At 43.0% G+C, this 22,699-nt stretch overlaps 1 protein-coding gene across 7 annotated transcripts in view; it reads right to left on the reverse strand.

Moving 5' to 3' along the window:
- The window catches only part of LOC139555120 (protein PALS2-like), a 74,018-nt gene that overhangs the window by 22,011 nt on the left and 29,308 nt on the right, over positions 1 to 22,699 (reverse strand). For 2 of the 7 annotated variants that reach the window (XM_071368628.1, XM_071368623.1), the window contains exons 2-3: positions 19,198 to 19,266; positions 16,223 to 16,259 (exon numbers count right to left, since the gene is read on the reverse strand). The exons of 1 other annotated variant lie outside the window; for it this stretch is intronic. In XM_071368628.1, the coding sequence (XP_071224729.1) occupies positions 16,223 to 16,232 (10 nt within the window). In that variant the 5' untranslated portion in view covers positions 16,233 to 16,259; positions 19,198 to 19,266. Of the gene's footprint in view, positions 1 to 16,222; positions 16,260 to 19,197; positions 19,267 to 19,655; positions 20,878 to 22,699 lie in introns of those variants that run through there. 4 more of the 7 variants (XM_071368629.1, XM_071368625.1, XM_071368624.1 and 1 more) reach the window with 3 other exon arrangements.

A 22,699-nucleotide genomic window follows, 5' to 3' on the forward strand; every position in this document is an offset into this window, starting at 1 on the left:
TCTGGGTGTGTCTCAGTCACCAGATCTCAACCCAATTGAACACTAATGGGAGATTCTGGAGCGATGCTTGAGGCACCATTTTCCATCAACAAAACACCAAATTATGGAATTTCTCTTGGAAGAATGGTGTCGCATCCCCAGTAAAGTTCCAGACACTTGTAGAATCTATGCCAAGGTGCATTGGAGCTGTTCTGGCTCGTGGTGCCCAATGTCTTATTAAGACACTTTATGTTGGTGTTTCCTTTATTTTGGCAGTTACCTCTACATACAGACATATAACTTTTCGTTAGATCATGCATATGAAAAATATATGCAGTCCTTCACACACACTGGGGTGAGAAAGGGTCATAAGCCTATGTGATCAGGCGGAGGTGCCAAGGTCAGAAACAGCTGACTGAGAAAGTGACAATACTACAGTTTTGCCTAGAAACCACACCCACAAAAACATGCTTTATGTACTGATGTTACAGGCCTTGTGTGAGTCATGGAATGTTAATAATGGGACAACTGAAAACATCTTTGGAGTAGACTTTTCACCATGGTTTTATGATGACAGAATGCCCATAAAAACAACTCCAAATCATATCCACACGTACAGCACGCAGACCCATACAGAGTATAAACACTAAACAGAGTGTATAAAAACACACTCGTACTCTCTCTCTCTCTCTCTCTCTCTCTCTCTCTCTCTCTCTCTCTCTCTCTCTCTCTCTCTCTCGATATCTCTAACTCTATATCTCAATCTCTAACTCATCTCTAACTTCATATCTATTTGTAACTCCATCTCCATCTCTAACTCCATCTCTATCTCTATATCTATTTCTAACTCTATATCTATTTGTAACTCCATCTCCATATCTATCTCTAACTCCATCTCCAACTTAATCTCTAACTCTATATCTATCTCTAACTCCATCTCTAACTCCATCTCTATCTCTATATCTATCTCTAACTCTATCTCTAACTCCATCTGTAACTCCATCTATATCTCTAACTCCATCTATATCTCTAACTCCATATATATCTCTAACTCATCTATATATCTATATATCTAACTCATCTATATCTCTAACTCATCTCTAACTCATCTATATCTCTAACTCATCTCTATCTCTAACTCCATCTCTATCTCCATCTCTATATCTCTAACTCTAAATCTCTAACTCCATCTCTATATCTAACTCTATATCTCTAATTCCATCTCTATCTCTAATTCCATCTCTATCTCTAACTCTATATCTCTAACTCTATATCTCTAACTCTATATCTCTAACTCCATCTCTAACTCCATCTCTAACTCCAAATCTCTAATTGTAATTGTCATTATTACAAATAAAAAATATAAAAAAATCGGCCGATTAATCGGTATTGGATTTTTTTGGTCCTTGAATAATCGGTATCGGTACCGGCGTTGAAAAATTCTAATCGGTCGACCTCTAATCTCTAACTCCATCTCTAAATCTCTTATTACATCTATATCTCTAACTCTATATCTCTAACTCTATATCTCTAACTCTATATCTTTAACTCCATCTCTATCTCTAACTCTCTAACTCCATCTCTATATCTCTAACTCTATATCTCTAACTCTATATCTCTTATTCCATCTATATCTCTAATTCCGTCTCGAACTCTAACTCTATATCTCTAATTCCATCTCGAACTCGAACTCTATATCTCTAATTCTAACTCTATATCTCGAACTCTCTCGAACTCTCTCGAACTCTCTCTAACTCTCTCTAACTCTATCAATTCAATTCAAGGGGCTTTATTGGCATGGGAAACATATGTTAACATTGCCAAAGCAAGTGACGTAGATAATATACAAAAGTGAAATAAACAATAAAAATGAACAGTAGACATTACACTCACCGAAGTTCCAAAAGAATAAAGACATTACAAATGTAATATTATGTATATATACAGTGGTGTAACGATGTGCAAATGGTTAAAGTACAAAAGGGAAAATAAATAAACATAAATACATTTGGCAGGAAGTCAGGAAGTGCAGCTCAGTTTCCCTCCTCATTTTGTGAGCAGTGTGCACATAGCCTGTCTTCTCTTGAGAGCCAGGTCTGCCTACGGTGGCCTTTCTCAATAGCATGGCTATGCTCACTGAGTCTGTACATAGTCAAAGCTTTCCTTAAGTTTAGGTCAGTCACAGTGGTCAGGTATTCTGCCACTGTGTACTCTCTGTTTAGGGCCAAATAGCATTCTAGTTTGCTCTGTTCTTTTGTTAATTCTTTCAAATGTGTCAAGTAATTATCTTTTAGTTTTCTCATGATTTAGTTGGGTCTAATTGTGTTGCTGTCCTGGGGCTCTGTGGGGTCTGTTTGTGATTGTGAACAGAGCCCCAGGACCAGCTTGCTTAGGGGACTCTTCTCCAGGTTCCTTTCTCTGTAGGTGATGGCTTTGTTATGGAAGGTTTGGGAATCGCTTCCTTTTAGGTGGTTGAAGAATTTAACGTCTCTTTTCTGGATTTTGATAATTAGCGGGTATCGGCCTAATTCTGCTCTGCATGCATTATTTGGTGTTTTACGTTGTACACGGAGGATATTTTTGCAGAATTCTGCATGCAGAACTGCCAGACCTCACAACCATAAAGGGCAATGGGTTCTATAACTGATTCAAGTATTTTTTAGCCAGATCCTAATTGGTATGTCAAATTTTATGTTCCTTTTGATGGCATAGAAGGCCCTTCTTGCCTTGTCTCTCAGATCGTTCACAGCTTTGTGGAAGTTACCTGTGGCACTGATGTTTAGGCCAAGGTATGTATACTTTTTTGTGTGCTCTAGGGCAACGGTGTCTAGATGGAATTTGTATTTGTGGTCCTGACAACTGGACCTTTTTTGGAACACCATTATTTTTTGTGTTACTGTGATTTACTGTCAGGGCCCAGGTCTGACAGAATCTGTGCAGAAGATCTAGGTGCTGCTGTAGGCCCTCCTTGGTTGGTGACAGAAGCACCAGATCATCAGCAAACAATAGACATTTGACTTCAGATTCTAGTAGAGTGAGGCCAGGTACTGCAGACCATATCTAACTCTCTCTCTACCTCTACCTCATAGTCTACCTCATAGTCTACCTCATAGTCTAACTCATAGTCTAACTCATAGTCTAACTCAGTGTAACTCATAGTCTACATCATAGTCTAACTCAGTGTAACTCATAGTCTACCTCATAGTCTAACTCATAGTCTAACTCAGTCTACCTCATAGTCTACCTCATAGTCTAACTCAGTCTACCTCATAGTCTACCTCATAGTCTAACTCATAGTCTACCTCATAGTCTACCTCATAGTCTACCTCATAGTCTACCTCATAGTCTAACTCAGTGTAACTCATAGTCTACATCATAGTCTACCTCATAGTCTAACTCAGTGTAACTCATAGTCTACATCATAGTCTACCTCATAGTCTAACTCAGTCTACCTCATAGTCTACCTCATAGTCTAACTCATAGTCTACCTCATAGTCTACCTCATAGTCTAACTCATAGTCTAACTCAGTCTACATCATAGTCTACCACATAGTCTAACTCAGTCTACCTCATAGTCTACCTCATAGTCTAACTCATAGTCTACCTCATAGTCTACCTCATAGTCTACCTCATAGTCTACCTCATAGTCTAACTCAGTGTAACTCATAGTCTACATCATAGTCTACCTCATAGTCTAACTCAGTGTAACTCATAGTCTACATCATAGTCTACCTCATAGTCTAACTCAGTGTAACTCATAGTCTACATCATAGTCTACCTCATAGTCTAACTCAGTGTAACTCATAGTCTACATCATAGTCTACCTCATAGTCTAACTCAGTGTAACTCATAGTCTACCTCATAGTCTAACTCAGTGTAACTCATAGTCTACATCATAGTCTACCTCATAGTCTACCTCATAGTCTAACTCAGTGTAACTCATAGTGTAAATCATAGTCCAACTCATAGTCTACCTCATAGTCTAACTCATAGTCTACCTCATAGTCTAACTCAGTGTAAATCATAGTCCAACTCATAGTCCAACTCATAGTCTACCTCATAGTCTAACTCAGTGTAACTCATAGTCTACATCATAGTCTACCTCATAGTCTAACTCAGTGTAACTCATAGTCTACATCATAGTCTACCTCATAGTCTAACTCAGTGTAAATCATAGTCCAACTCATAGTCTACCTCATAGTCTAACTCAGTGTAAATCATAGTCCAACTCATAGTCTAACTCATAGTCTAACTCAGTGTAACTCATAGTCTACCTCATAGTCTAAATCATAGTGTAAATCATAGTCCAACTCATAGTCTACCTCATAGTCTAACTCATACTCTACCTCATAGTCTAACTCATACTCTACCTCATAGTCTAACTCATAGTCTACCTCATAGTCTAACTCATACTCTACCTCATAGTCTAACTCATAGTCTACCTCATAGTCTAACTCATAGTCTAACTCAGTCTAACTCAGTCTAACTCAGTGTAACTCACAGTCTACCTCATAGTCTACCTCATAGTCTAACTCATAGTCTAACTCATACTGTACTTCATAGTCTACCTCATAGTCTAACTCATAGTCTAACTCATACTCTACCTCATAGTCTACCTCATAGTCTAACTCATAGTCTAACTCAGTCTACCTCATAGTCTACCTCATAGTCTAACTCATAGTCTACCTCATAGTCTAACTCATAGTCTACCTCATAGTCTACCTCATAGTCTAACTCAGTGTAACTCATAGTCTACATCATAGTCTACCTCATAGTCTAACTCAGTGTAACTCATAGTCTACATCATAGTCTACCTCATAGTCTAACTCAGTCTACCTCATAGTCTACCTCATAGTCTAACTCATAGTCTACCTCATAGTCTACCTCATAGTCTAACTCATAGTCTAACTCAGTCTACATCATAGTCTAACTCATAGTCTAACTCAGTCTACGTCATAGTCTACCTCATAGTCTAACTCATAGTCTACCTCATAGTCTACCTCATAGTCTACCTCATAGTCTAACTCAGTGTAACTCATAGTCTACATCATAGTCTACCTCATAGTCTAACTCAGTGTAACTCATAGTCTACATCATAGTCTACCTCATAGTCTAACTCAGTGTAACTCATAGTCTACATCATAGTCTACCTCATAGTCTAACTCAGTGTAACTCATAGTCTACATCATAGTCTACCTCATAGTCTAACTCAGTGTAACTCATAGTCTACATCATAGTCTACCTCATAGTCTAACTCAGTGTAACTCATAGTCTACATCATAGTCTACCTCATAGTCTAACTCAGTGTAACTCATAGTCTACATCATAGTCTACCTCATAGACTAACTCAGTGTAACTCATAGTCTACATCATAGTCTACCTCATAGTCAAACTCAGTGTAACTCATAGTCTACATCATAGTCTACCTCATAGTCTAACTCAGTGTAACTCATAGTCTACATCATAGTCTACCTAAAAGTCTAACTCAGTGTAACTCATAGTCTACATCATAGTCTACCTCATAGTCTAACTCAGTGTAACTCATAGTGTAAATCATAGTCCAACTCATAGTCTACCTCATAGTCTAACTCATAGTCTACCTCATAGTCTAACTCAGTGTAACTCATAGTCTACCTCATAGTCTAACTCAGTGTAAATCATAGTCCAACTCATAGTCCAACTCATAGTCTACCTCATAGTCTAACTCAGTGTAACTCATAGTCTACCTCATAGTCTAACTCATACTCTACCTCATAGTCTAACTCATACTCTACCTCATAGTCTAACTCATAGTCTACCTCATAGTCTAACTCATACTCTACCTCATAGTCTAACTCATAGTCTACCTCATAGTCTAACTCAGTCTAACTCAGTCTAACTCAGTGTAACTCATAGTCTACCTCATAGTCTACCTCATAGTCTAACTCATAGTCTAACTCATACTCTACTTCATAGTCTACCTCATAGTCTAACTCATAGTCTACCACATAGTCTAACTCATACTCTACCTCATAGTCTAACTCATACTCTACCTCATAGTCTAACTCATACTCTACCTCATAGTCTAACTCATAGTCTACCTCATAGTCTAACTCATACTCTACCTCATAGTCTACCTCATAGTCTACCTCATAGTCTAACTCATAGTCTAACTCATACTCTACTTCATAGTCTACCTCATAGTCTAACTCATAGTCTAACTCATACTCTACCTCATAGTCTAACTCATAGTCTAACTCATAGTCTAACTCATAGTGTAACTCATAGTCTACCTCATAGTGTAACTCATACTCTACCTCATAGTCTAACTCATAGTCTAACTCATAGTCTAACTCATAGTGTAACTCATAGTCTACCTCATAGCGTAACTCATAGTCTAACTCATAGTCTAACTCATAGTCTACCTCATAGTCTAACTCATAGTCTACCTCATAGTCTAACTCATAGTCTAACTCATAGCGTAACTCATAGCGTAACTCATAGCGTAACTCATAGTCTAACTCATAGTCTAACTCATAGTCTAACTCATAGTCTAACTCATAGCGTAACTCATAGTGTAACTCATAGCGTAACTCATAGTGTAACTCATAGCGTAACTCATAGTCTAACTCATAGTCTAACTCATAGTCTAACTCATAGTCTAACTCATAGTGTAACTCATAGTGTAACTCATAGTCTACCTCATAGTCTAACTCAGTGTAAATCATAGTCCAACTCATACTCTACCTCATAGTCTAACTCATACTCTACCTCATAGTCTAACTCATAGTCTACCTCATAGTCTAACTCATAGTCTACCTCATAGTCTAACTCATAGTCTAACTCAGTCTAACTCAGTCTAACTCAGTGTAACTCATAGTCTACCTCATAGTCTACCTCATAGTCTACCTCATAGTCTAACTCAGTCTACCTCATAGTCTAACTCATAGTCTACCTCATAGTCTAACTCATAGTCTAACTCAGTCTAACTCAGTCTAACTCAATGTAACTCATAGTCTACCTCATAGTCTACCTCATAGTCTAACTCAGTCTACCTCATAGTCTAACTCATAGTCTACCTCATAGTCTAACTCATAGTCTAACTCAGTCTAACTCAGTGTAACTCATAGTCTACCTCATACTCTACTTCATAGTCTAACTCATAGTCTAACTCATAGTGTAACTCATAGTCTACCTCATAGTGTAACTCATACTCTACCACATAGTCTAACTCATAGTCTACCTCATAGTCTAACTCATAGTCTAACTCATAGTCTAACTCATAGTCTAACTCATAGTCTAACTCATAGCGTAACTCATAGTGTAACTCATAGCGTAACTCATAGCGTAACTCATAGCGTAACTCATAGTCTAACTCATAGTCTAACTCATAGTGTAACTCATAGTGTAAATCACAGTGTAAATCACAGTGTAACTCATAGTGTAACTCATAGTGTAACTCATAGTGTAACTCATAGCGTAACTCATAGTGTAACTCATAGTGTAACTCATAGTCTAACTCATAGTGTAACTCATAGTGTAACTCATAGCGTAACTCATAGTGTAACTCATAGTCTAACTCATAGTGTAACTCATAGTCTACCTCATAGTGTAAATCATAGTCTAACTCATAGTGTAACTCATAGTCTACCTCATAGTCTAACTCATAGTCTAACTCATAGTGTAACTCATAGTCTAACTCATAGTCTAACTCATAGTCTAACTCATAGCGTAACTCATAGCGTAACTCATAGCGTAACTCATAGTCTACCTCATAGTCTAACTCATAGTCTACCTCATAGAGTAAATCATAGTCTAACTCATAGTGTAACTCATAGTCTACCTCATAGTGTAAATCATAGTCTAACTCATAGTGTAACTCATAGTGTAACTCATAGTCTAACTCATAGTCTAACTCATAGTCTACCTCATAGTCTAACTCATAGTCTAACTCATAGTCTAACTCATAGTCTAACTCATAGTGTAACTCATAGTCTAACTCATAGTCTAACTCATAGTCTAACTCATAGTGTAACTCATAGTGTAACTCATAGTCTAACTCATAGTCTAACTCATAGTCTAACTCATAGTCTAACTCATAGTCTAACTCATAGCGTAACTCATAGCGTAACTCATAGCGTAACTCATAGTCTACCTCATAGTCTAACTCATAGTCTACCTCATAGTCTAACTCATAGTCTAACTCATAGTCTAACTCATAGTGTAACTCATAGTGTAACTCATAGTGTAACTCATAGCGTAACTCATAGCGTAACTCATAGTCTAACTCATACTCTACTTCATAGTGTAACTCATAATGTAACTCATACTCTACCTCATAGTCTAACTCATAGTCTACCAACAAAACACACAGTTCCAAACCAGACCATCAATTACACCCACCCACACCCACACCCACACACACAAAAACAACCATTAAACCATCCCCTTGATTACAGTTAACCCCCCCACACACAGAGACATAACCCCCTTTCAAGCTCTCCTATAGACACAAACACACACAAATTATACTGTCCATGACTCCAATACAAAGACCACACACGTAAGCACGCACACGCGCAGTCGCACAGACAGACAGACGGTCAGGCAGACAGACAGGCAGACAGACAGGCAGACGTACAGCATGCAGATCCTGGGCCACCAAAAGCTATCACATGTAGCTACCCACATTCCCCACATAAAAGTGTGACTCCACACACACTTGCAAGTTCGCCCTAAAGGAACACATAACTGTTGGGATGTGAGTCTGTGTGTCTCTGTTGTTATGTGTGTGTGTGTGTGTGTGTGTGTGTGTGTGTGTGTGTGTGTGTGTGTGTGTGTGTGTGTGTGTGTGTGTGTGTGTGTGTGTGTGTGTGTGTGTGTGTGTGTGTGTTGGGGTGTGAGTGTGTGTGTTGGGGTGTGAGTGTGTGTGTGAGTGTGTGTGTGTGTGTGTGTGTGTGTGTGAGTGTGTGTGTGTGTGTGTGTGTGAGTGTGTGTGTGTGTGTGTTGGGGTGTGTGTGTGTGTGTGTGTGTGTGTGTGTGTGTGTGTGTGTGTGTGTGTGTGTGTGTGTGTGTGTGTGTGTGTGTGTGTGTGTGTGTGTGTGTGTGTTGGGGTGTGAGTGTGTGTGTTTGTGTGTGTTGGGGTGTGTGTGTTGGGGTGTGTGTGTGTTTGTGTGTGTTGGGGTGTGTGTTTGTGTGTGTTGGGGTGTGTGTTTGTGTGTGTTGGGGTGTGTGTGTGTGTGTGTGTTGGGGTGTGTGTGTGTGTGTGTGTGGGGTGTGTGTGTGTGTGTGTGTGTGTGTGTGTGTGTGTGTGTGTGTGTTTGTGTGTGTTGGGGTGTGTGTGTGGTTGGGGTGTGTGTGTGTGTGTGTGTGTGTGTGTGTGTGTGTGTGTGTGTGTGTGTGTGTGTGTGTGTGTGTGTGTGTGTGTGTGTGTGTGTGTTGAGGTGTGTGTGTGTGTGTGTGTGTGTGTGTGTTGAGGTGTGTCTCCAAGGCAGCGTGACTGAACAAGAAGAACCTACGTTTCTCTGTCATATGTCACAAAGACATTTAGACAGAGGTTTGTGTGCTTTGGATCTACTTAGTGTAAATACAGTTGAAGTCGGATGTTTACATACACTTAAGTTGGAGTCATTAAAACTTGTTTTTCAAACACTCCACAAATTACTTGTTAACAAACTACAGGTATTGGCAAGTCGGTTAGGACATCTACTTTGTGCATGACACAAGTAATCTCTCCTACAATTGTTTACACCATGGGACCACGCAGCCGTCATACCGCTCAGGAAGGAGACGCGTTCTGTCTCCTAGTGATGAATGTACTTTGGTGCGAAAAGTGCAAATCAATCGCAGAACAACAGCAAAGGACCTAGTGAAGATTCTGGAGGAAACAGGTACAAAAGTATCTATATACACAGTAAAATGAGTCCAATATCGACATAACTTGAAAGGCCGCTCAGCAAGGACGAAGCCACTGCTCCAAAACCGCATAAAAAGGCCAGACTACGGTTTGCAACTGCACATGGGGACAAAGATCGTACTTTTTGGAGAAATGTCCTCTGGTTTGATGAAACAAAAATATAACTGTTTGGCCATAATGACCATCGTTATGTTTGGAGGAAAAAGGGGGCGGCTTGCCAGCCAAAGAACACCATCCCAATCGTGAAGCACGGGGGTGGCAGCATCATGTTGTGGGGGTGCTTTGCTGCAGGAGGGACTGATGCGCTTCACAAAATAGATGGCATCATGAGAAAATTATCATGAGAAAATTGGAAAATTATGTGGATATATTGAAACAACATCTCAAGACATCAGTCAGGAAGTTAAAGCTTGGTCGTAAATGGGTTTTCCAAATGGACAATGACCCCAAGCATACTTCCAAAGTTGTGGCAAAATGGCTTAAGGACAACAAAGTCAAGGTATTGGAGTGGCCATCACAAAGCCCTGACCTCAATCCTATAGACAATCTGTGGGCAGAACTGAAAAAGCGTGTGCGAGCAAGGAGGCCTACAAACCTGACTCAGTTACACCAGCTCTGTCAGGAGAAATGGGCCAAAATTCACCCAATTTATTGTGGGAAGCTTGTGGAAGGCTACCCAAAATGTTTGACCCAAGATGAACAATTTAAAGGCAATGCTACCAAATGCTAATTGAGTGTATGTAAACTTCTGACCCACTGGGAATGTGATGAAAGAAATAAAAGCTGAAATAAATCATTCTCTCTACTATTATACTGACATTTCACATTCTTAAAATAAAGTGGTGATCCTAACTGACCTAAGACTGGGAATTTTTACTTGGATTAAATATCAGGAATTGTGAAAAACTGAGTTTAAATGTATTTGGCTAAGGTGTATGTAAACTTCTGACTTCAACTGTAAGCAGTACTGAATATGAAAGAGATAACTGTGGCAGATTTCTGTTAACCTAACCTAATCTATGTTTTTGTACCCCAGAGGAGTTTGTTCACAGAGTTCACTGAACCTCAGTGTGTGTGTGTGTGTGTGTGTGTGTGTGTGTGTGTGTGTGTGTGTGTGTGTGTGTGTGTGTGTGTGTGTGTGTGTGTGTGTGTGTGTGTGTGTGTGTGTGTTTGTGTGTGCACATGTATATGTGCATCAGATCAAAGGATACATTCCACTATGGTACTCTGACGTGGGTGGGGGGATGGCATAAATACTTCATAATCCCTGAATATGACTTGCATAAGAATACATACAATTACTACGGTACCATTCCAATACTGTTCCACTTGCAAATGCATCTTCAATGTACTTACACTACACAGTATTATAAAAGGTAGCATAGTTAGTCTTTCTCTAGCATAGAGGGTAGAGGAAGGGTTTTTTTATCTCCTATTTTACTTTGTAATTCATTAATATTCTGAAGCAGCAAAGTATTTTATTTCTCTCTCTTCTTGCCGCTTCCTCTCTCTCCTCCATTTCTCTCTCTCTCCCCGTATGTCCCGTAAACCATGTGGTACAGTACAATGACTCACTTCTCTTTTCCGAAATGCTTCCTCTGTCCAGGAATTTAAAAAAGTCAACAAACACTCACAATCTGGCAACCCGTTGCCTCACCTACGTACACAACAAATACCTGACAGTCTCTGACCTGTGGATAGTGACACTAACTAGCAATCCCTTCCTTCACTCACAAACTGTTATGAAATACCTATCCAAAACAGCCTTTGCACTTTGGAACAGGCAAGTCTCTCTTTGCTAATGACTGGACAGTGGACACTACGTACCCCACAAATAGTTCTGAAATATCGGTCAAAAAGTATCTTTTCCCTGGAAGGTAATGAATAGCTGGCAAGGCATATCTAGCTGGAAACAATAGCTCTCTCTGTTGTACTAATATTGGGCAACAAATATTTTCCATAGTATAACTATCTGGCAACTGAGAGTCTCACCTCCGGATGTGTTGGCACCCTCTGTGGGCTCAGCAGCCGCCCCCTCCCTGGACCCAACCACCCCCTCTCCTGTACCGCCTGCCTCTCCCGTCCCGCCTGCATCCGGAGGGGGCTCCACCTCTACCTCTAACCCGTTGGGACAGGCGTCCTCCACAGCCAGGACCATGACCGCTCCTCGACCACAGCAATGCTTACCTAACGGAAAGATTACCACCACCACCGCTGAGGGACAGTTGGTCTAAAGCTAGCTGCTCTGCCCTTCAACTTCCAACTACTACACAATGAGCAACAGTCTCTAAACACAGAGAGAAGGAAGAGAGAGAATGGTACAGAGGAGATAGAGGACAGAGAAAGAGAGATAGAAAGACAAAGAGAAACAATAGAAGGGGGGTTAAACTAAAAGCAATTTTACAGAAAAAGGAGATGAGAGAGAGACAGGAGATGATAGAGAGACAGGAGATGAAAGAGAGACATGAGATGATAGAGAGATAGGAGATGATAGAGAGATAGGAGATGAGAGAGAGATGAAAGATAGGAGATGATATGAGATGATAGATAGCAGATGATATGAGATAGGAGATGAGAGATAGGAGATGTTAGAGAGATAGGAGATGATAGAGAGATAGGAGATGATAGAGATAGGAGATGATAGATAGGAGATGATAGAGAAATAGATGTAGGAGGAAATAAACAGGAGAAAGAAACCAAGTCAAAAGGAGACAGAGACACTAACGACAGAGAAAAAGAACGAGATAGCTGGCTCACACAGATGTGGACACAGATTCAGTCGCTCTCAATCCCCTCCCTCAACACTCCCTTTAATAGCTCGCCCCCACCACACACACAAACTCCTAGCCCCACCTCACACCTAATCCCACAATCCTCTCCTGCTGTTGAGGGTTTGTTTCAGTCCGGCCCATATCCACCTCTCTTCAACCAGTACCCACCTTCACAGTCACACACACACTGTTCTTATAGGGCTGGGCAGTACACCGTATTTTATTATACACCGTTATTGATGCACGAACCGGTTTGCGTTTTTACATTACCTGGTTTTCAATGTTTGGTTTGTTAAATATGATACGACACTCCAACGACTGTAATGTTAGATCTTATAGTTTACTCCGTTTGCTACTGATATCAGTCCTGATGTATGTGAAAAGTGCAAATCAATCCCAGAACAACAGCAAAGGCCCTTGTGAAGATGCTGGAGGAAACAGATACAAAAGTATCTATATACACAGTAAAACAAGTCCTATATTGACATAACCTAAATGGCCACTCAGCAAGGAAGAAGCCACTGCTCCAAAACCGCATAAAAAAGCCAAATTACGGTTTGCAACTGCACATGGGGACAAAGATCATACTTTTTGGAGAAATGTCCTCTGGTCTGATTAAACAAAATAGAACTGTTTGGCCATAATGACCATCGTTATGTTTGGAGGAAAAAGGGGGAGGCTTGCAAGCCAAAGAACAACATTTCAACCGTGAAGCACGGGGGTGGCAGCATCATGTTGTGGGGGTGCTTTGCTGCCTGAGGGACTGGTGCACTTCACAAAATCATGAGGTAGGAAAATTATGTGGATATATTGAAGCAACATCTCAAGACGTCAGTCAGGAAGTTAAAGCTTGGTCACAAATGGGTCTTCCAAATGGACAATGACCCCATGCATACTTCCAAAGTTGTGGCAAAATGGCTTAAGGACAACAAAGTCAAGGTATTGGAGTGGCCATCACAAAGCCCTGACCTCATTCCTATAGAAAATGTGTGGGCAGAACTGAAAAAGCATGTGCGAGCAAGGAGGCCTACAAACCTGACTCAGTTACACCAGCTCTGTCAAGGAACAGGCCAAAATTCACACAAAAAAAAAAAAAAAAAAAAAAAAAAAAAAGTGCACCAGTCCCTCAGGCAGCAAAGCACCCCCACAACATGATGCTGCCACCCCCGTGCTTCACGGTTGAAATGTTGTTCTTTGGCTTGCAAGCCTCCCCCTTTTTCCTCCAAACATAACGATGGTCATTATGGCCAATTTATTGTGGGAGGCGTATGGAAGGCTACCCGAAACGTTTAACCCAAGTTGAACAATTTAAAGGCAATGGTACCAAATACTAATTGAGTGTATGTAAACTAGAGGTCGACCGATTATGATTTTTCAACGCCGATACCGATTATTGGAGGACCAAAAAAAGCCGATACCGATTAATCTGCCGATTTTTATATATATATATATATCTGTAATTGTCACGTTCTGATCTTAGTTCCTTTTTTATGTCTTTATTTTAGTTGGTCAGGGCGTGAGTTGGGGTGGGCATTCTATGTTGTTTTTCTATGTTTTATTCTGTTGTTATATTTCTATGTGTTTGGCCTAGTATGGTTCTCAATCAGAGGCAGGTGTCAGTCGTTGTCTCTGATTGGGAGCCATATTTAGGTAGCCTGTTTTCTATTGTGTTTTGTGGGTGGTTGTTTCCTGTTTCAGTGTTTGCACCATACGGGACTGTTTCGGTTGTTTGTTCGTGTTTTGTTATTTTTGTTCTGTGTTCATTTTGATTTATTTAAAATCTATTATGGACACTTACCACGCTGCACATTGGTCCGATCCTTGCTAATCCTCCTCAGACGAAGAGGAAATCCGTTACAGTAATAATGACAATTACAACAATACTGACTGAACACTTTATTTTAACTTAATATAGTATATCAATAAAATCAATTTAGTCTCAAATAAATAATGAAGCATGTTCAATTTGGTTTAAATAATGCAAAAACAAAGTGTTGGAGAAGAAAGTAAAAGCGCAATATTTGCCATGTAAAAAAGCTAACGTTTAAGTTCCTTGCTCAGAACATATGAAAGCTGGTGGTTCCTTTTAACATGAGTCTTCAATATTCCCAGGTAAGAAGTTTTAGGTTGTAGTTATTATAGGAATATTTCTCTCGATACCATTTGTATTTCATATAACCTTTGACTATTGGATGTTCTAATAGGCACTATAGTATTGTCAGCCTAATCTCGAGAGTTGATAGGCTTGAAGTCATAAACAGCGCAATGCTTGAAGCACAGTGAAGAGCTGCTGGCAAAACGCACGAAAGTGCTGTTTGAATGAATGCTTACGAGCCTGCTGCTGCCTACCATCGCTCAGTCAGACTGCTCTATCAAATATCAAATCATAGACTTAATTATAACATAATAACACACAGAAATACGAGCCTTAGGTCATTAATATGGTCAAATCCAGAAACTATAATTTCGAAAACAAAACGTTTATTCTTTCAGTGAAATACGGAACCGTTCCGTATTTTATCTAACAGGTGGCATGCATAAGTCTAAATATTGCTGTTACATTGCACAACCTTCAGTGTTATGTCATAATTATGTACAATTCCGGCAAATTAATTACAGTCTTTGTTAGGAAGAAATGGTCTTCACACAGTTCGCAACGAGCCAGGTGGCCCAAACTGCTGCATATACCCTGACTCTGCTTGCACAGAACGCAAGAGAAGTGACACAATTTCCCTAGTTAAAAGAAATTCATGCTAGCAGGCAATATTAACTAAATATGCAGGTTTAAAAATATATACTTGTGTATTGATTTTAAGAAAGGCATTGATGTTTATGGTTAGGTACACATCGGTGCAACGACAGTGCTTTTTTCGCGAATGCGCTTGTTAAATCATCACCCGTTTGGCGAAGTAGGCTGTGATTCAATGATAAATTAACAGGCACCGCATCGGTTATATGCAACGCAGGACAAGCTAGATAAACTAGTAATATCATCAACCATGTGTAGTTAACTAGTGATTATGTTAAGATTGATTGTTTTTTATAAGATAAGTTTAATGCTAGCTAGCAACTTACCTTGGCTCCTTGCTGCACTCGCATAACAGGTAGTCAGCCTGCCACGCAGTCTCCTCGTGGAGTGCAATGTAATCGGCCATAATCGGTGTCCAAAAATGCCGATTACCGATTGTTAAGAAAACTTGAAATCGGCCCTAATTAATCGGCCATGCCATGGTGTATGACTTAACTATACCCTTTCCACCCCACATTTTTTTTAAATTAACAAATCAAAGCACATAGACTGTAAAGATAGCGCCCTGAAGAAGATCAGGTGAGCAAAGCATCATGGGATGAATAATATTGTCATGAAAAGCAGTTGATCAGAAAAAGGGGGGCATTAAACTGAAGGCTCCAGGGTTTGGATGTTTATGTGTTTATGACAGGTTAAACGATATGGAACAGTGATGAGGTAACATTAGCCAGTGTTCTCACAATAGCATTACACCAATGTTAAAACAGCATTATATTAGCGTTATACAGGTGTTTAATGGCTGTAGATACAGGGGATGTCTTCCACTACCTGTGATCATGGTTGTGACTGGGTTGTCAGGGTGGAACTGTAAAGACAAGGCTACAGTCAGATAGTGGTAATAGCCTGGGGCAACACAAGGCTACAGTCAGATAGTGGTAATAGCCTGGGGCAACACAAGGCTACAGTCAGATAGTGGTAATAGCCTGGGGAAACACAAGGCTACAGTCAGATAGTGGTAATAGGCAGGGGCAACACAAGGCTACAGTCAGATAGTGGTAGTAGGCAGGGGCAACACAAGGCTACAGTCAGATAGTGGTAGTAGCCTGGGGCAACACAAGGCTACAGTCAGATAGTGGTAGTAGCCAGGGGCAACACAAGGCTACAGTCAGATAGTGGTAATAGGCAGGGGCAACACAAGGCTACAGTCTGATAGTGGTAGTAGCCTGGGGCAACACAAGGCTACAGTCAGATAGTGGTAGTAGCCAGGGGCAACACAAGGCTACAGTCAGATAGTGGTAATAGGCAGGGGCAACACAAGGCTACAGTCAGATAGTGGTAGTAGCCTGGGGCAACACAAGGCTACAGTCAGATAGTGGTAATAGCCTGGGGCAACACAAGGCTACAGTCAGATAGTGGTAGTAGCCTGGGGCAACACAAGGCTACAGTCAGATAGTGGTAATAGCCTGGGGAAACACAAGGCTACAGTCTGATAGTGGTAGTAGCCTGGGGCAACACAAGGCTACAGTCAGATAGTGGTAATAGGCAGGGGCAACACAAGGCTACAGTCAGATAGTGGTAATAGCCTGGGGCAACACAAGGCTACAGTCAGATAGTGGTAATAGCCTGGGGCAACACAAGGCTACAGTCAGATAGTGGTAATAGCCTGGGGCAACACAAGGCTACAGTCAGATAGTGGTAATAGCCTGGGGCAACACAAGGCTACAGTCAGATAGTGGTAATAGGCAGGGGCAACACAAGGCTACAGTCAGATAGTGGTAGTAGCCAGGGGCAACACAAGGCTACAGTCAGATAGTGGTAATAGGCAGGGGCAACACAAGGCTACAGTCAGATAGTGGTAATAGCCTGGGGAAACACAAGGCTACAGTCAGATAGTGGTAGTAGCCTGGGGCAACACAAGGCTACAGTCAGATAGTGGTAATAGGCAGGGGCAACACAAGGCTACAGTCAGATAGTGGTAGTAGCCTAGGGCAACACAAGGCTACAGTCAGATAGTGGTAATAGGCAGGGGCAACACAAGGCTACAGTCAGATAGTGGTAGTAGCCTGGGGCAACACAAGGCTACAGTCAGATAGTGGTAGTAGCCAGGGGCAACACAAGGCTACAGTCAGATAGTGGTAGTGGCCAGGGGCAACACAAGGCTACAGTCAGATAGTGGTAGTAGCCTGGGGCAACACAAGGCTACAGTCAGATAGTGGTAATAGCCTGGGGAAACACAAGGCTACAGTCTGATAGTGGTAGTAGCCTGGGGCAACACAAGGCTACAGTCAGATAGTGGTAGTAGCCAGGGGCAACACAAGGCTACAGTCTGATAGTGGTAGTAGCCTGGGGCAACACAAGGCTACAGTCAGATAGTGGTAGTAGCCAGGGGCAACACAAGGCTACAGTCAGATAGTGGTAATAGGCAGGGGCAACACAAGGCTACAGTCAGATAGTGGTAGTAGCCAGGGGCAACACAAGGCTACAGTCAGATAGTGGTAGTAGCCTGGGGCAACACAAGGCTACAGTCAGATAGTGGTAATAGGCAGGGGCAACACAAGGCTACAGTCAGATAGTGGTAGTAGCCAGGGGCAACACAAGGCTACAGTCAGATAGTGGTAGTAGCCTGGGGCAACACAAGGCTACAGTCAGATAGTGGTAGTAGCCTGGGGAAACACAAGGCTACAGTCTGATAGTGGTAGTAGCCTGGGGCAACACAAGGCTACAGTCAGATAGTGGTAGTAGCCAGGGGCAACACAAGGCTACAGTCTGATAGTGGTAGTAGCCTGGGGCAACACAAGGCTACAGTCAGATAGTGGTAGTAGCCTGGGGCAACACAAGGCTACAGTCTGATAGTGGTAGTAGCCAGGGGCAACACAAGGCTACAGTCAGATAGTGGTAGTATCCTGGGGCAACACAAGGCTACAGTCAGATAGTGGTAGTAGCCTGGGGCAACACAAGGCTACAGTCAGATAGTGGTAGTAGCCTGGGGAAACACAAGGCTACAGCCAGATAGTGGTAGTGGCCAGGGGCAACACAAGGCTACAGTCAGATAGTGGTAGTAGCCTGGAGAAACACAAGGCTACAGTCAGATAGTGGTAGTAGCTAGGGGCAACACAAGGCTACAGTCTGATAGTGGTAGTAGCCTGGGGCAACACAAGGCTACAGTCTGATAGTGGTAGTAGCCTGGGGCAACACAAGGCTACAGTCTGATAGTGGTAGTAGCCTGGGGAAACACCACTCTGCTTTGATAACATCAGTCTAGACCAGGGAAAGAGAAGACCTTCATGGACAAGCCTTAAGATCGGCTTAACACTCCTGGCACATTCAGGACATTACACCCACACAAATGCTTGTTGATATACAAACAGACATACTTCTCTCTCACTCTGTTTCAAACACTCTCTCTCTCTCTCTCTCTCTCTCTCTCTCTCTCTCTCTCTCTCTCTCTCTCTCTCTCTCTCTCTCTCTCTCTCTCTCTCTCTCTCTCTCTCTCTCTCTCTCTCTCTCTCTCTCTCTCTCTCTCTCTCTCTCTCTCTCTCTCTCTCTCTCTCTCTCTCTCTCTCTCTCTCTCTCTCTCTCTCTCTCTCTCTCTCTCACACACACACGCTTATAAACATGGAAATTGTATTAAAATAAACATACATTTAAAACACACCCACACAAACCATATAGCCTAAACAGAGACACACAATCCCAAATACTTGCAGTACAACTACACATCACCCTTAGAAAACAGATAATAAACTCTCAGGACCTATAACGACACCTGTAGGGATAAACAAGAGGACATGTGGTGATCTTACCTGTGTCTGACTGTTAACCCCAATCCTTCCTGCTCTTCTACAATCTACTCATCCGTCAACCCTAGAGACCTAGGAGAGAGAGAGAGAGATAAGGGGAGAGAGAGGGGAGAGAAAGATGGTAGGGGAAAGAGAGAGAGACAGAGAGAGGGGGAGGAAAGAGGGAGAGAGCGAGGGGAAAGAAAGAGAGAGGGGGGGGGAGAGAGAGAGAGGGAGAGAGAAATAGAGAGAGAGAGAGAGAGAGCGAGAGAGAGAGAGAGAGAGAGAGAGAGAGAGAGAGAGAGAGAGAGAGAGAGAGAGAGAGAGGGAGGGATAGGGGGAGAGAGGGAGAGAGAGAGAGAGAGAGAGAGAGAGAGAGAGAGAGAGAGAGAGAGAGAGAGAGAGAGAGAGAGGGAGAACACTCATCAGATAATGATTATGACCAGGAGTTTACACAATCTGATTCTCACACTCGCTCTTACGGGTCATCTTGTTCTTGTCCCGAGAAGGACAGACTATGACAGGGATCCCAGGCACTGATGGGGGCCATTGTTCCTCCAGCACAACACTGATGGAGGCCATTGTTCCTCCGGCACAACACTGATGGGGGCCATTGTTCCTCCAGCACAACACTGATGGAGGCCATTGTTCCTCCGGCACAACACTGATTGGGGCCATTGTTCCTCCGGCACAACACTGATGGAGGCCATTGTTCCTCCAGCACAACACTGATGGAGGCCATTGTTCCTCCAGCACAACACTGATGGTGGCCATTGTTCCTCCAGCACAACACTGATGGAGGCCATTGTTCCTCCAGCACAACGCTGATGGGGGCCATTGTTCCTCCAGCACAACGCTGATGGGGGCCATTGTTCCTCCAGCACAACACTGATGGAGGCCATTGTTCCTCCAGCACAACGCTGATGGGGGCCATTGTTCCTCCAGCACAACACTGATGAGGGCCATTGTTCCTCCAGCACAACACTGATGGAGGCCATTGTTCCTCCAGCACAACACTGATGGTGGCCATTGTTCCTCCAGCACAACACTGATGGAGGCCATTGTTCCTCCAGCACAACGCTGATGGGGGCCATTGTTCCTCCAGCACAACGCTGATGGGGGCCATTGTGTCCACAGACACTCAGGATGTTGCTTAAATCATCATCCTGTGCCATATAGTCCCAGATAGCATAAATGTCATTCAATCCAAGTGTCATTGTCCACTATTATGTGAGAACAACAGGGAAGGTTAGGTAATGCATTTAGTCTAACCTTGAGTATTTTCTCTCTCCATTTCTCTTCTTCCATTCCTGTTCTCGTTCATCCTCCCTTCCCTCCTCCCTCCATCCCAGGACTGAGTGGTAAACAGTAGCTTTTTTAATAAACACTACAGGTCACTCAGCAGCATTAAGCTCTGAATAACTCTAATGAAATGAGATGGGTTAGCAGAAATGTTTTGATTACAACTAGCAGAAATAACCGCCCACTGCTTTGGTTTTAGCCATGGTAACAGGTCTTGCTCCTTAATCTGAGATTAGGTTAACTTTTTAAGGTTTTCCAAAAATCATGGTTGGAGGATTCCCGGATTTCCTGCTTTGTTCATTTTGATTCCAGCAATATGATCACACATGTACGGCCACCATAGAATTACGGTAAATATAATCTTAGTCTGTGTCCCAAATGGTACCCTATTCTCTATATACAATACGACTTTGTACAAAAAGTAGAACACTATAGGAAAAAAGTAGTGCACTATATAGAGAATAGGGTGCAATTTGGGGCACATACTTTTAAGGTGCATTTGTAAATTGCCTCCATTGTGTCAGAGTGCACTCTGGGTCGTTCGTAAATTCAGAGCGTTGTCAGATTGCCTTTTCATAAACTTGAAGTGTTTCGCTCTCGGAGCATTCAGAGCACACACTGGACTCTCTGGCTGAGGAGTAGGGATGATCCGAGGGTCCTGACCTCACACTGGACTCTCTGGCTGAGGAGTAGGGATGATCCGAGGGTCCTGACCTCACACTGGACTCTCTGGCTGAGGAGTAGGGTTGATCTGAGGGTTCTGACCTCACACTGGACTCTCTGGCTGAGGAGTAGGGTTGATCTGAGGGTTCTGACCTCACACTGGACTCTCTGGCTGAGGAGTAGGGATGATCCGAGGGTCCTGACCTCACACTGGACTCTCTGGCTGAGGAGTAGGGTTGATCTGAGGGTTCTGACCTCACACTGGACTCTCTGGCTGAGGAGTAGGGTTGATCTGAGGGTTCTGACCTCACACTGGAGTCTCTGGCTGAGGAGTAGGGTTGATCTGAGGGTTCTGACCTCACACTGGACTCTCTGGCTGAGGAGTAGGGATGATCCGAGGGTCCTGACCTCACACTGGACTCTCTGGCTGAGGAGTAGGGTTGATCTGAGGGTTCTGACCTCACACTGGACTCTCTGGCTGAGGAGTAGGGTTGATCTGAGGGTTCTGACCTCACACTGGACTCTCTGGCTGAGGAGTAGGGTTGATCTGAGGGTTCTGACCTCACACTGGACTCTCTGGCTGAGGAGTAGGGTTGATCCGAGGGTTCTGACCTCACACTGGACTCTCTGGCTGAGGAGTAGGGTTGATCTGAGGGTTCTGACCTCACACTGGACTCTCTGGCTGAGGAGTAGGGATGATCCGAGGGTTCTGACCTCACACTGGACTCTCTGGCTGAGGAGTAGGGTTGATCCGAGGGTTCTGACCTCACACTGGACTCTGGCTGAGGAGTAGGGATGATCTGAGGGTTCTGACCTCACACTGGACTCTCTGGCTGAGGAGTAGGGTTGATCCGAGGGTTCTGACCTCACACTGGACTCTCTGGCTGAGGAGTAGGGTTGATCCGAGGGTTCTGACCTCACACTGGACTCTCTGGCTGAGGAGTAGGGTTGATCCGAGGGTTCTGACCTCACACTGGACTCTCTGGCTGAGGAGTAGGGTTGATCCGAGGGTTCTGACCTCACACTGGACTCTGGCTGAGGAGTAGGGTTGATCTGAGGGTTCTGACCTCACACTGGACTCTCTGGCTGAGGAGTAGGGTTGATCCGAGGGTTCTGACCTCACACTGGACTCTCTGGCTGAGGAGTAGGGTTGATCCGAGGGTTCTGACCTCACACTGGACTCTCTGGCTGAGGAGTAGGGTTGATCAGAGGGTTCTGACCTCACACTGGACTCTCTGGCTGAGGAGTAGGGTTGATCTGAGGGTTCTGACCTCACACTGGACTCTGGCTGAGGAGTAGGGTTGATCTGAGGGTTCTGACCTCACACTGGACTCTCTGGCTGAGGAGTAGGGTTGATCTGAGGGTTCTGACCTCACACTGGACTCTCTGGCTGAGGAGTAGGGTTGATCCGAGGGTTCTGACCTCACACTGGACTCTCTGGCTGAGGAGTAGGGATGATCCGAGGGTTCTGACCTCACACTGGACTCTCTGGCTGAGGAGTAGGGTTGATCCGAGGGTTCTGACCTCACACTGGACTCTCTGGCTGAGGAGTAGGGTTGAT

The sequence above is a fragment of the Salvelinus alpinus genome, chromosome 26 (genome assembly GCF_045679555.1).
Source record: "Salvelinus alpinus chromosome 26, SLU_Salpinus.1, whole genome shotgun sequence".
In the NCBI taxonomy this organism is placed as follows: Eukaryota; Metazoa; Chordata; class Actinopteri; order Salmoniformes; family Salmonidae; genus Salvelinus; species Salvelinus alpinus.